Here is a 17,220-nt window from a genome sequence, read left to right on the forward strand (position 1 = left end):
TGGTTTTAGCTTTGGAAGTTCTATTTTATTTGCAAGCATTATTGTTTATCTAGTTCTTGGGTTCTTTCTAAACTGATGGTAAATTACACACCTGAACACTTGGACCGCTCGCTGGTTACCAGAACAGACACAAAAGACCTGTCAAACCTTATCTGAGCAACAAATACTTCTCCACCTCCAGCACTCTGATAATACACACTTACTGGTTATCGTATCAATAAACAATGGGCCTGTGTAAAAACATGCATGAGTGCACACATATGTAAATATACACACAGATGTATTATTAAAGGGCTGCGTGTTGTTATAAAGCTGAGCTCATTTAAAGTCTGTCTCACTTCCTCTTGACATGCTTTGAGCACTGTGGTCTAAGACTGAAACAAGAAGATTAAAAAGATTTGGAGTTTAGGAATGACAGCAAAGAGACATTTCCGAATATCTAAAAATTTATTATAAATCAATCATTCACATTAGAAATATTATAAATTAGCATTATAAAATCTAAAACTTTGTAACAAAGTAGTATATAGCTAAATACAAAAACACCACAGAAAGAACATTTCAAGTACAGAGCTGGGACAGGCGTGATCATGAGCTCTAGCTGAACAAAACTGATCCACATCTGAACTGAGGTTAATGCAACATATAAGCTTCATACAGGAAAATCATCTAGTAGCTCAGGGAAAAATGAAGGAATTTGCATGTTCTGGATGTTTATGCAGTTATTCTGTAAAGACTTCAAGACAATGAATTGTTGGTCTGTTCTCCTGTAAGGACACATGCAGTAGAGCTGGCACCTCATTACGTTCCTGTAGGAAAAGTAAAAGATTTTTGTGAAAAAATGTGAAATAAATATCTAATTAGTGGTGCTTGCTCATGCTAAATCCGCCATAACAATGCTAGGGTGTTGTGTGTGGTCTCTGGCCGGTTGCAGCTGGATGTACACCCAGATGTACACCAAATCTTACATCAAAGTTAGGTGTAAAGTGAAAAGTCATGACTTATAGAAACCATTTGGGTGTTTGCAAACAGCGATGATGGTTTTTTTGTGGGCGGAGCCTACCTGGTGGCAGAAAATGACAGTTCTGCAGTAGCAGTCTATGCAAGCCAGAGAGTTTACATCTCACAATTCTGACTTTTGTCTCGCAATTCTGAGTTTATATCACACAGTTCTAATAAAAATAAGAAATGTCTTTTTTCCCCAGAATTGCTAGTTTATATTCTGCAATTCTGACATTTTTTCCCCTCAGAATTGCGAGATAAAAATGTTATATGTTTAAATATTATCTTTTTGGGCTGGGTAAACAATATTGATTTCTCGATTTTAATCGATTCTCATTTTTACGAACCGATATTGATTCTTAAATCCCAAGAATCGATTAGTCTAGTCCAGGGGTTCTCAACCTTTTGCAAGCTGGGCCCCCCCCAAAGCTGGTTCATTGCAGTTACGACCTCACGTTTTATACGTTTGCAGCCTCTGAAACTTCCGTCCGTCATAAAAATTAATTCGGATGGTTCCATTTTCTGCATTTTTCGCATCCGTATCAAATATTTTGAGGGGTGTTTTTGACAATTGAGAGCCACTAAATGACGAATATGAAAAAACGAATACGACAGTTTAGGACTCAGTCAGGGTGCAAGGACCTTAAACTTTTGAGGCTTGCGCAGCTTCTCGAGGAGAAATCAAACAAATGAGCGCCGTTTTCTAAAGTCTATGAGCACAGCACACACAAATAAACATACTGCAGTTAAATTTCAAAATGTGGTGTTTTTATATTTATAACATTTGAATACAGTTCAGCAACATACATCACACGACCTGACGACCAAGAGAGCTGACAATTGACCATCACTTAATTTACCATCACCTCGCGATTGAAAATGTGACACTGATATGACAGTTCAACAAACAAGTTAATAATATTAAGTCACTTACATTTTAGACGAAATAATGACTGTTTTGGTCTATATGAGCAGCAAAAATAGTTCCGATGAATCCAAACAAAGATCACAACATAGCGCATCTCACAGCAACACTCAATCGTGTTTTGAATGATTCAATGTTTTGAACAAATCGTTTGAGTCAAAGATTCAATGACCCATTCACAAACATCTGTCTCATTCTTGATGAATCGGCCGTTTGAACGAATCGCGAATGAACGACTCAGTGACTCGCTTAATAAAACCGCTTATCACCTGCATTTGCGCTCACTATCGACAAACCAATCAAATTTGTTCAAAACTTTTTTTTAAAAAATCAGTCCAAACACATTTTAATTTTATTCAGGAGTTATGTATATACAAAACTATAACTTTTTATGACAGTAGTTTAGTGATAAAAAATGTTTTTTCCCTCCCATCCTGTAGCCTACTCGCGCCCCCCCGGGAGAGTGTCAGCGCCCCACCGGTTGAGAACCACTGCTCTAGTCTATTTTCAGTTGATGAATGAACATGTAGCGCGCCTCCCATCCCAAAAAAAAAAAAAAAAAAAAAAAAAAAAAAAAAAAATCTCAATAATCTTTGTGCTTTGTTACTTTTGATATGAAGCAAAGTCTCAGATTTCAAATGACGTCCATCTTATTATGAGATTCAAAAAATAAATACCGTTTTGGCGCTGTTTAATGTGACGTGACAGATCGCTCAGTTAAAGAGAAGCGGCAGCACGGAGCGCATGTGAACATCCTCTCCTCCGCTTTAATACCAGTTACAGCGCGAAATAAACATGACTCAACATCTGAAGGTATGTTAAAATATACAGTACAACTTACCGAAATCCGTATCATGTCGTGTGTAATAGCTCAATCAGTGTTTCAACCTCGAAAGATGTCAATAAAACAGCTTGTAAACAATGTCACGTAACGTCACATTTACCTCAGAAAAACATATTCAGTGACCATAAACTCATTAGTCAGCTAGAAAAGTGAACTCTAGAAAGCAGCATTCTGATAAATATAGCTATGCACCGTTATATATTCATTATAATGTTCTTCAATATTTAATGCATGTTTGAATAAATCAGTTATGACAGCCACGATTTAAATAAAAAAAAAAACAAACAAAAAAACACGAGTGTAATTTAAGTGTTTGTATATAAATAAGTTAATTTTAATCTTCATTATTATAGTAAAGTAGTACCAACTGACTCCCATGTGTAGTTTACAGCAGTAGTTGAGAGATTTTTTTCCTCTAGAGAATTTGCCATGTACTGTAACTGATATACTACATCCAAAATAATCGATATAGAATCGAAATCGTAATCGAATCAAAAGCATGTGAATAGAAATTGAATCGAATCGTGAAAATTGTGTCAATACCCAGCCCTATTATCTATGTAAAATGTTATAAGTTTAAATATTATTTCATGTTGTAACTGTAGGGCTAATACATTATGTCCCCTATGAACTGCATATGTGAATATTATGTAGACCTATTGTCTACATCAAATTCATGCTTTAGGGTGTGTTCACACTTGTCATGTTTGGTTCGATTAAAGCGAACCCTGGTGCGATTGCTCTGTTAGTGTGGTTCATTTGAACATGTGTGAACACTGCCATCCGAACCCTGGTGCGCACCAAACAAGCAGCTCTGGTGCGGTTCGAATGATATATGAATGCAACATGGACCAAAGACATGTAAACGAACCAAAAACAGGAAGATGAGACCCTAAAAAGGACATAATCCTCACGCATATCTGTTTTTCTCGTCGTAGTCGCGACTTTACTCATCACAGGCATCAGATCAGACACGCGTCTCCACGCGTTTGTGTGTGTGTGACGGATGGATTCCCGTCGCTGTTTTGACTCCTTTACACATTTTATAAGCTCTTCACGAGTTCCCAGCTGGCCAAAATACCATCATATGCAGGCTACGCACACACAACAAGAGCATTTACCTCAGCACACAGCATTGTTTTGGATGTTCGGTATGTTCCGTCTCAAAATAGGCAATACGTAATAACATTCGACCAATCAGGTTGTGAACGTGTTACTATGCCTTTAGGTTCGGTGATAAAATTGCCAATTTGAACGCTAATCGGACCAGGACTAAATGTTTTTTTTTTCTTTTTTGGTCCGGACCAAACTAACCAAACAAATCGAACTACAAGTGTGAACGCACCCTAATTGTAGACTAATCATCGCAGATTTCATCAGTACAGTCTGTGGCTTGCAACCATAAATGTCTGTGTTTAGCTTCAAAGGGCGTCTTCGAAGACGGTATTCTATAAAAATGAGGACTATCTTTTTCCGATTCTTACATCCAAATGCACAACAGATTTTGCACGTTTTCCTCCACTTGTTACCATTGTTCTTCTGCCACCTCAATGCACGCGCAGCTGCAAGTGACTTAACTGTGACGTCTGCTCCCAAATGGTCTAATCGTACAATATTAGTTTAATGTCTGTAAATTTATTGTGAATTAATTGTCACTGCAGACAAGAACAAATGTTTATGGTTAATTTGCGTCGGATAAGCGAAACATAGCAGTCATTAATATGGGTGTGCCTATTGCACAATGGCAACACACACATGGTAACTGACGTAACACAAAAGTTTTGTATGTTGGAAATATTAAATATGAACATATATTTGGGATTATTAGCAGAAATTGTATACAATGCAACATCTTGCTCGGAGAGACATTATAAATGCTTGGAAATTATATTTAAGTATTTAAAGGGATAGTTCACCCAACAATGGAAATTTTGTCATAATTTACTCACCCTCAAGTTGTTCCAAACCTGTATAAATTTCTTTCTTCTGCTGAACACTAAAGAAGATATTTTGAAGAATATGGGTAACCAAATAGTTGATGGACCCCATTGACTTAGATGGTATGGGGAAAAAATACTATGGAAGTGAAACCAAACCTGCTTGACGTGTGAATACAAACCTCTTCCAGAAGCTCAAATGTGCTGCATAATACACAAGAATGAACCTCATTAGTTTTCGCACGCGTCATGCAACCATGCTTGAGCTTCTGTTGGTTTACCACAACTGCTGTGTTATGTGAATAGAAGCCTAAATTCTGTTCATCATATAAAGCAATCATTTCTCTTCAGAAAATTTTGGATTAAACAATACATATGGATTAGTTTTATAATCACTTTATTAACTTTTAAAAGGGTCAAATTTTCAGTTGCATAGCTGTCTAATGAGGGACAGAAATCTCTCAGATTTCATTAAAAAGATCTTCATTTGTGTTCCGAAGATGAACGAAAGTCTTAAGGGTGTGGAATGACATGAGGGTGAGCAATGACAAAATTTTCATTTTTGGGTGAACTATCCCTTTAAAATAATAATTAATAAAAAATTTGAAAAAAGTTGTATTTACTGCATTTATCAAAAATACAAAGAAACCAGTAATATTGTGAAATATTGGAAAAACAACATTGGACCCTATTTATTTACATTCTATGGATGATTTTTTTTTTTTTTTTTTTAAACCATCTTTTGTGTTCCACAGAATAAAGAAATGATAGCAGAACTTTCATTTTTGGGTGAATTCTACCTTTAAGTATGAGTTAATACAAATTATATGCCCTTATATGCCGTTATATTACTTGCCTGTATTGTGGGGGCTGGTGTCACAGAGGGATTGCTGCTCTTGAAGGGCCAGAGTCTGGTTAACAAACCTCAGCATACCTGACAGAGACTCTAGGTCCGGTTCCTCAGGTTCCTCTGGGTCCAGCATGTACGTGAGTGGATTAAAGGACATGTCTGTAGTGGAAGTGGCCTCATGGGTGCTTAGACCCTGCCAGTCTGGGGAGAGGGGCGGCAGCAGTGCAGCCTGAACACTAGCTTTCAAACTGTCCGAAAGCTCTAGAGAGGCGTCAGAGAAGGTGTTGTGCCAAGAGGAGAGGCTGGAACGTGCTGAAGAGTTTTTATGGGAGGGGGACGGGGAGCCGTGAAGAATAGAGTCTTTGAGAGGAGGAGAGAGAGATGGAGGAGTGCTGGGTTTGTGACGAAGTGTGATATTGTGTAGTTCTGTGGCCCTTTCGAAGCTGGAGAGCTTGGCCTGAAGACGGGTGATCTCGGACTCCTAAGAAAACACAGTACAAGAAATGACAAGAACTCTGTTCCAAAACCAGATTGGATGCCTATCTGTTTTTTTTCTTCTTCTTTTTCATTATTAATGGTTTTTGAAAATGTTTTACATTACTAGAGTGGTGGAACTATGGCGCATTTTTGTAGGCCAAATTCTGGTAGCGAGTTTGCATTTTAGCACTTCCGATTCCATTGTCCCAAAGTCAATGGGTTTTTTGAATGGGTTTTTGATTAAATGGCTGAAATAAGGCCGTGGTGTAGTTCACTTATAGCCTACCTTTAGCTTTTTGTTTCTGGCGACTGCATTTTGGCTTCAAAATTCATGTTGTGTTCATCTGTGAAAATTATCTTAATGGACAAAACGTGTAAGCATCATAAACTTCTGCTGATCACAGAACTTATTTTTGCGATAATCGAAAAGCCTATAGGAAAATCCTATTGGGTTTTTGTCAAGTGAACCAGCGTGATGCTAACTGCCGATTGGCCTGCAAAGTGACGTCATAGTTCTACCACTTTACATAAAGTTTAAAAAAAAGGGGGTGGGGGGGAATAAACAGTAGAACAAGGGCTATACATTCTTTGTTTTGTTTGTTTTATTACTGTTTATTGTCGCTTAAATGATTTCACCAACAAACAATTCTGTTGTTGATAGTTGATATAAAAACTGCCTTATGTATAATTTAAATGTTTGTACAATTCAGTTTTAGCTATTTGAGTGCTGATTATTAAATACGTTTGATTAATTAATTAATTATTAATTCATTATTTACGTTTCAGTTTTTGGCATCCGTAAATTTAATTTTTGGCCTACTTTCATTTTCAAACTTTCATTTCACTGCATTCCTAAAAATTGCAATTCGACGGTGCAGCCCTAGTGCTGCTTGTACATACACTTTCCTCATACTCTAACTACTGAAATTAACTGTATTTTCAGGTAAAATGATTGATTTGAGACTGGCCATCGATCCAGTTTGTTTCCCTGCCATCGGCCTGTGATGCTGGGATAGGCTTCAGCATCCTACACGGCTCAGAGAATGGATGGATATTTCATTTGGATGCAATATGATATTGCTGTAGGTATAGATTTTGTTAACACCATACAATGAGTCATGTACCTTGATAAGCAGGTTCTCATTAGCACTCTGCAGGAGCTGTTCTTTGCTGTGAAGCTCGGCGTGTAGGCGGGCAGAGGTAGATCTGGCCTCCTCCAGCTGGTCTCGGGCCTGTTGCAGCCGCTGGCTCAGCTGCTCCTGAGAGTTTCGCAAACTGCTGGAGATCTGATCCGAAACCTTCAGCAGCTGCCCACGAGTCTGCTGTAGATCTGAAAGCTGTGAGGCAAAGAGAGAGGGTCAGGCACAGCAAACCAGCTCAACTGTCCTATGAGAATGAAGACAAACTTTCTGTTTCTCTGAACCTCTTTGTGATGCTCTTCTCTCTGCTGCTCAAGCTCCTGCTGCAGGGCAGTAATAGTGGCCTGGAGTCTGACCTCAGCCTGTGTAGAGCGCTTCTCCATCACAGATATCTCCTCTCGCAGCTGATGAACTTCACTCTCCTACAAAAAAACAAAACAACAACAAGCAGGTTAGAAACCACCAGGCCGAGAGAACTCAAGAATCTTAGAGATATCTCATGAAAAGGGAACTTTCACTTTTCTGATCTGCTGATCTAAACTGTACTTTTTCAGACTGATGTGTCACCAAGCCACAGATTGTGATGTTACACCATACTCAGCTATGTTCCCATAAAGTTTAAAGTCATGTAGGTGTGAGATAACGTAATTTTCCGAGGAGGCATATGTGCAAAAAAAAGCTAGATGCAAATAATCACAGCACAAAAAATTATTCCACTGCAAATATTCTATTTGTCATGCGAGTTGTGAGATTAAATAAAGCATTAAAAACTCCAGAGGATTTTAGTATGTCAGTGGGAAACTTGAACAGACTTGTATTCTCTTATGTTTGCAGTTTCTCCTTTGGCTGCACAAGATGAGAACACATTTTGTATAATTTCTTGAGTCAAGAAAGAGTTGGAATTTACAATATATTTCCTCAGCAAAACACTCACTCTGGTTGGATGTGCTTTAATCTGCAGGATACTTCAATAAGATGAAAGAATGCAGGTTAAGGTGTTTACATGCAGAGCAAAATTGAGGTAATGGGCAAAAATCTAGCTCTTTCGATTGGTTTACTCTAAAGCTGCCAATAAAAGGAAACTATTTAACAAGCATAATCGAATAAAAAATGTGCATGTAAACGCAACAGCAAATGACAAAATGATTGTCAAAGATAAAAAAAAAAAAGCACATAAGGTAATAAAGTGCCTCCATGTCGCTGCATGATCGCGCTGTCATTCCATCAATGTGGCAGTTGTGGCCTAATGGTTAGAGAGTCGGACTTCAGTAACCCGTGTTTCACGTGTTTGAGTCTCAGTACTGGCAGGAAACATAGGCTGGGGGGAATGAATGAACACTGCTATCTTCCACTCTCAACTGAGGCACCCTTGAGCAAGACACCTAACCCAATCACTCCCCGGGTGCTGCAGCAAAAAATGGCTGCCCACTGTTCCGGATGTGTGTTCACAGCAAGTGTGTTCACTACGCATTGCTGTGTGTGTGCACTTGAATGGGTGAAATGCAGAGCATAAATTCCAAGTATGGGAAAACATACTTGCCTAAACATCACGTCACGTGTGAAAGTGCACACAACAGGTTTACAAATTGTCCTGACTCTGTCAAAATGACAGTTCCACTCACTTGGAAAACCCTAATGGTCACTTTTGAATTGAAACAAAAATGAAATGAGTTTAAAACTGCAGATGTTTCACCTTATGACGTGCTTGCTGAGTGACTTCATCTATCTGTCTGTTCAGAGAGTCACAGCGTGTCTGTGCCCCCTGTAACTCCTGCACCGTCTTCTGGAGCTGCTCACGATACACACGCAGCTGCTGGCCATGATCCAGAGCACCCTGACACACACAATAGAAATTGTACAGAGTTTAGACTTGTAAGTCTTACTCATTAACCTTTTAGTGCTCTTTAGATCATATAGTAAACACATACATCAGATTACTTTCAGAAAAATATTTTGTATTATATCTAGGATTGATGAAATAATTGTTTGTCAGAATGACATTGCACCCACATTATAAAACATGATGAAAAAACTAACGTTACACAACTCTAACAAGATCAGTTAGTATTGCTTAATTTCTGTATAGCAAGAGTTTAATGCTGTAACAATGTTACTTCTGCTTGTTTAACATTTCATTATTCACGTTTCCTGTTAAAATTTCATTCATTTCCTGAACCAGTTCAGAGCCCTGGCTTTTTATATGTACATCTTGGCCTTTATAATTTAATTTTTGGATGCTGATGGAGGGGGGCGGGGGAGGATATGAAGACAGTTAAAATATGTGTAAATTGTGTTCTTTTAAGATTTTCCTGTTATCTTTCATATTTTTTCAATAATGATATGGTTAAAAAAAATAAATTGGACAATTGCTGTTGTGCCCTTGTGAAAGAAATACACACAAAAAAACCTGCTATCCTTTCATTTTCATTCAAGATTGAATAAATAAATAAATAAATAAATAAAACAGCAGAACAAAAACATTTCACTCTACAGTAAAATAAATAAAAAACAACAACAACAAAAAAAACATACAAAATAAAAATATTATAAAATATGAAAATATATTGCATAAAGGAAATAATGCCTATTTTAGGACCATTAAGATTGTTTGCATGATGACATAAATTTATTGACAATTAAGCATATTATCCCCAGAATTATTATCAGTAACATAATGCATCTGGACAATTTTCATTGTCATTGTCATACTGTAATAGTATTTGTTTTACAGTAATACAATAAATATTACTGAAGTAGAAAGATTTATTTAAATAAGGATAAATTAAAGGCAGCACACTACATATTATATAATTTAAATAATATATCACTATTTTTTAAATTTGATTATTTTCTCATGATTTTTGCATTACAGTAATGAAAATTGGGGATAGAAGTGCTTATTTGTCATGAAAACCAAATTCATTGACTAATCCTCCTAAAATAAACCTCACTGTTTTTAAGATTAAGCAAAATTAAATTTTCAGATTTTGAGGTGAAAAATGACCCGGACAGGATTTGTGAGATTTAGCACTTTCCCTGGTTAAATACAGGGTAAAATAATTCTACCCTCTCCTCTCTATAGTTCCCATCAAGCATTTGCCATACCCTCTCAAGGTCCTCCTTAACCTGCAGCTGTGATTTCAGCAACTCCATCCTCTCTGTCAGGAACTGCATCTGTCCAGAGAGCAGCGAGTTCTCATCAGCTCATTTTTGTCCATTGATAAACCTATCAGTGGTAACTCTCAATGACTCACCTGCTGGTCTTTTTCCCTTAACTCATTCTGGCTCTTCTCCAGAGCTTCCTGTAAATACTCCACCTTCTTCTCCATCTCCAGCTTGTGCTCCTTAATGGCCACATCCAGCTGCCCCAACTCAAGAGAGAACACAGTGTTTAGTAGAGTGGAGACATGGCTGTAAGGGAGATTTTGCTCATGTTTGTGTGTTGTACCAGCTGTGCTCTCTGCTGTAGCTCCCCCTGTCTCTCTTTCAGTGCAGTGTCTAGATCCAGCACCTCATGGTTCCTCTCCTCCAGTTCTCTCTGACTCTCTCTGGAAACACATCCAATGATGGAGAAACTGATTATTTAGTTTCTTGCAATGTGATTAGAACAAAGTTAGAAGGTGATCAATGTAATTTGTCTATGTTAAAATACTTTTTCTTATCCCATGTGCAAAGACTATAACTATAAATATGCAAGTATCTGTTTCAGCATCATGTCTGGCTTGACAGGTTTATTTGACTAATGGCTGTTAGGGAGATCGTTTGACAAATCTGTTCGTAAACGGTCATTTTATCAGTTGCTTTTGGTGCAGAAATCACACTCCACTTTTAAATTGTGGCCAGTTATGTAACATTTGTAAAAGTATGGATGTGCAACATGTCCAACACTGAATTTGTACTATGAGGTACAAAAAACACGAACATGTATTTTGCAACTTTTAACAAACCAACAGTCACAGACACCACAAACCACTGCTATGTAAAGAGAATTTGCGACATGACTGAGTACATACTTAGTTCTGTTTTCAGTCCAGTGTGTAACATGGGAAACACAACACAATACTGTTCACAAACATATGACAAAAATATACATGAATGTACAGAATCATATATGGTGTGAGTTATTTTCTGTGCTTGTTATGTATAAAGTTATATTAATGGAGAAACCATTTGATTTTTGTAGATTTTGTATAAGCAGATGAGGTGAAGGTCAGGTAACTGTGATGCCTTTTAACAACATTAATATTCATGATGAAAATTCACAGTAACTCCTGTTTTTACTTCTGTGGCTTGACTGAATATTTTTTCCTTGAATATAATTTATTCCTGTGATTTGCAAAGTTATGAATTTTCAGCATCATTACTTGTTTTCAGTGTCACATGATCCTTCAGGAATCATTCTAATATATGATTTTTAGGATTCTTAAAAAATAAATAAATAAATAAATAAAAAAATTAAATTAAATTAAATTAAAATAATATAAAAAAATAATAAAAATAAAATAAAATAAAATAAATCTCATTGACCCCAAAATTTTGAATGGAAAGTATATAAAACTTGTTCCAATCTCATTGTACAAAGATTTATGTTTTTTTTTAAATTTACAAAAGTTAAAAAAAAAGAAAAAAAAAAGCTAATGAACCAATCTAAACCAATAAATTATGTTTCACAGTTTCACATTAATTATGCATCACATTATAATACATAAATAACACTGATTACTATAAACAAAACAATGAAAGTAAATTATAACAATGCTAATATTTACAATTAAAATAATAGATTTAGACATGTAATATATCAGAGCAGCATAATGTGGTTTGTATTTTCATATTCAAAGTGCATATACTAGATTTATACATATAAACATATTTATGAAGTGTTGGAAATTGGGTTTAGGAAATACTAGAAAACTGGAATGAATTCATATGTCTCTGCAGATCAGATCCATTATTAATGTCAATCAAAAACCATCAAAACCAGATGTAACCAGCAGCAGGTATTTACAAACGTGATATTTATAATATTACGTAATATTTGTGAAATACACATAATATTTGTCTTTTTGTGCATCCCATATATAAATGGTATGCACAAAGTGGTATGAAGGTACTTTGTTTTGAGGCCTTTAGAGATCCATCATAATCTATTTCAGAGGCGCTCTGTATCCAGTGATGGACAGACTCCCAGCGGTCAGAGCGAAGAGGTGGAGCAGCTCACCTGAGCTCAGTAGCCAGTTTATCGATGGCCGCTTGCTGCTGGTCTGACGTCAGCTGTGTCCGCTGCAGCACGTCTCTCAGCTCCTCCAGATGGCCCAGGGTGTCTGACAGCTCTCCACGCACCTCCTGCAACTGTCCTTCCAGCAACTGCGCCCGCTGCAGTGAGTTCCTCCTGTCCATCTCACTGCGGTGGAGCTTCTCTTCAAGGTCCATAACTGGGACACATAGGCAAGAAAAACATAGGACTATTCAACTATTATTCTTGCCATCTTCCTCAGAGTTATATAGAATAGAATAAAACAAAACAGAATACAATAGATTTATGGATGCCCCCTTGTGGGGTTCAAACCAGCAAACTTTGGGTGAGCATTTCTCAAAATGAGGTCCGCAAACCTCCAGTTGTCCGTTGAGGGTCTGTTGACAATTCTTGTAAGCCAAATATGTGGACCGTACAACAGTGACCAATCACTTTTCCAGCATACCCAACTCAAGCATAAAAGTTTATGCCCATTATTTGTTGTTGGTCATTGGAGCTGCATACCCATTTCGCTCTTCTTATCCAGCAGGCCTTTGGTCTCCTTGAGCGTCTCCTCCATCTGGTTGAGCTGAGAGGCTTTCGTGTTGCTGTCTCTCCTCAGACGCAACAGCTCCAGCTCCATGTCTGACAGCTCCACTCGGCATTTGCTCATCTCTGAACTCAGCTGCCTGAAAAACACACACAGCTTAACATTACTGTCTTTTCCTCAGTGATTTTACCATGGTCCAAATGCTGTCTGGACAAAACTGACCTTAAAAAGGACAGAAAAACAAGCACTGCAAATCCTAGTGGTCAAGTCTTGGCTCTTACGTGAACAGTCAATATGTGAAGGGCTTTCCCTCAGCGAAGATAATTCACTGTTAGCAATGTATATATAGAGGAGGAGTGCAGCAGGAGTGGCTACGGACACAAAGGCTCTGAAGCCACAGAGCAGTCATAAGATCATCTCAAGAGACACCCTCAGGACAAGACACATGTCCTACTTCTGTGGTGCCTAGAAAAAGTAATATCCTAATCAGAATGTCTCTGGATGTATCCTCAGATGACATGCCTGCACAGGATTTTATCACTCTGTCTTTAACTATCAGCATTTCTAAGGAAGTAGGTGTCGTTGGATTGGATAAAGTTTACAAAGGTTATCATGACATTGAATTTTGTTGAAGTTAACACATTTTCTGGTCATTTCTCGTACTTCTTCATCTGTTCAACCTTACAAGAAAACTACTGTTTCACCATTTGAATGAGCTGCCACTTTGTTACACATCAGGATATTATTTTTGTATCTCCAATTTTTACATGACATAAACATAGGGCTGAACAATTAATAGTTATATCATAATTGTTATTTAATTAATGTGCGCATCTGACATGTGTAGGTACCACTAGGGATGCAAAGGGGCCGAACATTTTTTGGTAAAATTCCTAAAACTTTCCAGGATTTTTGGAAACTTTTGGGAAATTTTGGAAAGTTTCTGGAAATTTTCCACCCCTTTGCATCCCTAGGTCCCACTACATGAGGTAGCTTATTAAAATGCAGTTAAAATGCCCCCAAAATTCAAATTCAATGCAATATTGGGACCAAAAATGCCCTTGTATGGGAGTTTGTCTTTTATATTTATAACATATGATATAGTTGAGCAATATCACATGAGCAAGAGTGCTGTTCTTCCCTAATATCATCATGATTACAAATGTTGTCTTGTTTGTTCAACTGTAGAAAAGCTTAAAGTAATAAAGTGATAAAGTTAATATTAAATGACTTACATTTCACCCAAAATAGTTCCAAACAAAGCCAGAGCAGAACAGTTGTTCGTCTCTGAGAAACACACAGCAGGGTTTCGTTACTGAACTGATTCATTGCCTCATTCATTAAAACATTGAGCCAAAATTATTTCTATATTATCTCACAGCATTATTTATTGCAATTGTAATTGCAGTGTAAATTAATTCATGCCACCTCTGAGCATTAAACAGTCTGTGCAAATATATCTAAATGGCACTTCAGATGAAGCTTCTGTGCCACTTCTGCAGAGCAAAAATAGATTGTGTTGATACGGATTTCATTTTATTGTTAACAGCCTATAGTGTCTTATTGGTCTAACTAAATTTCTTGATTACACTTAAGAATTTGACAAAGGATAATGCACACATCTAAAAAGGTTAGAAAAAACTGCATGTATGAAGGTAAAAATACCCCTGGAAACCAATTCAAGACTGCTGCGAATATGAAAGTCTTTCCGAGTCAGCTGCGCATGACAGGCCTAAATCAGTCAAAGTACCAGCACAAAAACACAATCAGCAAAACATTGTCTAATTATTATACAAAATGAGTGGTAAAGAAACATTCCTTAAAAAAAAAAAAAAAACAAAGAAAAAGAAAAAGTAAATTAAGGAACTGAATTGACAGGTGGTCTCACGTTATGGAGCCAGAGAGCTCTGCAGCCTGTCTCTCCTTCTTCTGCACCTCCTGGGTGGCCTCCTCCACTTCTCTCTCCCTTCTCCTCAGAGCCTGAGACAAGGCAGTGCGCTCCTTCTCCAAATCTTGTTCCAACTGGGACACCTGTGGGCGATCAATAGATGTTATCCCACTATTTATCTGCACAGAGATGACTCACATGAGATGACTCTTTCAGGCAGTAAGGTCATGAGATTACGGTGTTACCTGATTTTTTTTCTAACTTCGGTTGAATTCTAGTTAATCGAGCCATGACCTGTACCTGGGTAACAGTCCTGGGTTTGCACAGATAGAACAGCGCTTGTAGTGGGGAAGTGCATCTTAATAGGCTTATTCTTCAATTGCGGTGGCAAATGGTGTTACCCTAATTTGCAACAGTTAAAATAAACTTTAAAAACCAATAAATCATAAAATGTTTGCATATTTATATTCTGTAGGGTGAAAATTTGTGTACTGTTTGAAAAAAAAAAAAATTTAAAAAAAAGAAAAGAAAAAAGCATATTTAATAGCGTTTGAGAGATTTCATGTGTAACAAAATCTGCATGTTCCTGCCATACCTCAAAGATCCTGTGATGTTATATATCATTTTTAAGACAAATTAAGTAATTGTGATTTAGATTTAATTTAACAAGTACAATTTAATTAAATTGTTTAAAAATATATTTTAAGAAAAATTTGTGTCCCTCAACTTCATGTCTGTGGCGTTACTGTTACAGTAATAAATGTTGCCCATTTAATAAAAAGGGGAATTGTATTTGAACTACTTCCTGTGTGTAAAGGTCATTGCAGGTGGTGGTTGATCTTGATTCTCTCTTAATTTTCATAAATTTTGCTAAATTTCTGACAATTTCATGTGTAAATTAAAGATGTTTACATATTTTAATCTAAATTTCTTATAAATATTTCTAAAATGTCCCCAGATGTTGAAACCATCATGATGGCAGCCTTCATTTTAGAAAAGTCTAGATTTGTGCTCATTTGTCTGTGGTGTTACCGTCTTTCATGGTAACACCACTTGACTCCATAGTAACACCACAGAAAAAATACAACCATAAATATTTCACTTTTAGAAAGACATTTTCTTAAGGACATTCATTCAGCGTAGAGATCTGGACCTTGTTGTAAGTCTATGGAGTTATATTACGTCTGTGGAGTTACTTCAAAATGTATCTAAAATTTCTTTCTTTCAGTCAATTAATCTTTTAGTTTAAAGTTTTGAGACCTTAAAGTGATTTTAAAATTTTAGAATAAACACTATAAAAAGTTACCAAAGACCATTTTTCATGTTTTTTTTTTTTTATTTATGAAAAAAAAAGAAAGGAAAAAAAAAAAAAAAAAAAAAAAGGAAAAAAGAAAACTATTCTCCCTGTGTTGGAAATAGGGGCCAAGATAAAAAATGAAATACTGTAATTTTAGTAAAGCAGTTTAACTGAATTTATAAAGCTATTTATTTTTCTTAATTATTCCTTAAAGTTGCATATTCCTACTCATTTTAGAACAAACCACAAATTTACTTCAAATACTGACATAACACAGACATAAGTGGTTGGGGCAACACCATTTGATTTCAATTTCTACAATCAAAAAGTCCTTAAGATTTATTTTTACTGGATAAAGCATAATAAACAATTATTTAAAAATAAAACATGATTTTTTTTTTTACAAATTGTGTCTCGTTTTTCACCGCATTTGAAAAATGACCCAATAATGCATGATCCTAAAATATTAAAGCCTCCTTAATATCCGCCATTTGCACTTCTGTGAAGTGACGCATTTCCAAGTGAAACAAAATATTCAATAAGGAAAAAAACATAAGACAGAACTTGATTTTATCCATTCAGAATTGATTTTTATTGTGAAGAGTTGACATTACACACGAGAAGCCAAATTTGAGTTTAATTAGATTCATTTTTTTAATGTTTAATTAATTAAATTCATTTTTTTAATATTATATATTTTAATGTAATATAAATAGATATATAATATACTGTTTGTTAACATAATACAGACCTATATGGTCTGTGAATGAGAAAAAGTTATAACATTTTGATCTATATTTTTACATTATTACATTTGATGGTATTATAAATGTTCAGACAAACATTTGAATCTTTGCAGTAACATGAACCAATGAAACATGCTTTAAAAAAAAAGTAAATAGGTCAACTTTGACTTTAAAGTTACTCTTTTGGAGTTTCAGTACAAACAGTTTTTAATGGAAAAGAAGCTTGTTTTGTGCTGGAGCAGAACAACCCTTAGGCACAGCTATACATATCTTCACAAACATGAATGACTTCATTATTCATTGATCAGATATTAATAAGGACAACATTT

The 17,220-nt window shown here is 36.2% G+C and overlaps 1 protein-coding gene across 4 annotated transcripts in view; it reads right to left on the reverse strand.

Annotated features, from left to right (window-relative positions):
• Positions 1-428: 428 nt before the first annotated feature.
• Positions 429-17,220, reverse strand: part of ccdc18 (coiled-coil domain containing 18) — a 29,887-nt gene continuing 13,095 nt past the window's right edge. For 2 of the 4 annotated variants that reach the window (XM_051867045.1, XM_051867073.1), the window contains 11 exons: positions 14,849-14,991; positions 12,936-13,099; positions 12,396-12,609; positions 10,623-10,722; positions 10,429-10,545; positions 10,280-10,348; positions 8,868-9,008; positions 7,459-7,596; positions 7,160-7,372; positions 5,565-6,039; positions 429-809 (listed from right to left, as the gene is read on the reverse strand). In XM_051867045.1, coding sequence (XP_051723005.1) covers positions 802-809; positions 5,565-6,039; positions 7,160-7,372; positions 7,459-7,596; positions 8,868-9,008; positions 10,280-10,348; positions 10,429-10,545; positions 10,623-10,722; positions 12,396-12,609; positions 12,936-13,099; positions 14,849-14,991 — 1,782 coding nt within the window. In that variant the 3' untranslated portion in view covers positions 429-801. The remainder of the gene's footprint in view (positions 810-5,564; positions 6,040-7,159; positions 7,373-7,458; positions 7,597-8,867; positions 9,009-10,279; positions 10,349-10,428; positions 10,546-10,622; positions 10,723-12,395; positions 12,610-12,935; positions 13,100-14,848; positions 14,992-17,220) is intronic. The other 2 variants (XM_051867062.1, XM_051867054.1) reach the window with 2 other exon arrangements.

The sequence above is a fragment of the Ctenopharyngodon idella genome, chromosome 2, assembly GCF_019924925.1.
Source record: "Ctenopharyngodon idella isolate HZGC_01 chromosome 2, HZGC01, whole genome shotgun sequence".
In the NCBI taxonomy this organism is placed as follows: Eukaryota; Metazoa; Chordata; class Actinopteri; order Cypriniformes; family Xenocyprididae; genus Ctenopharyngodon; species Ctenopharyngodon idella.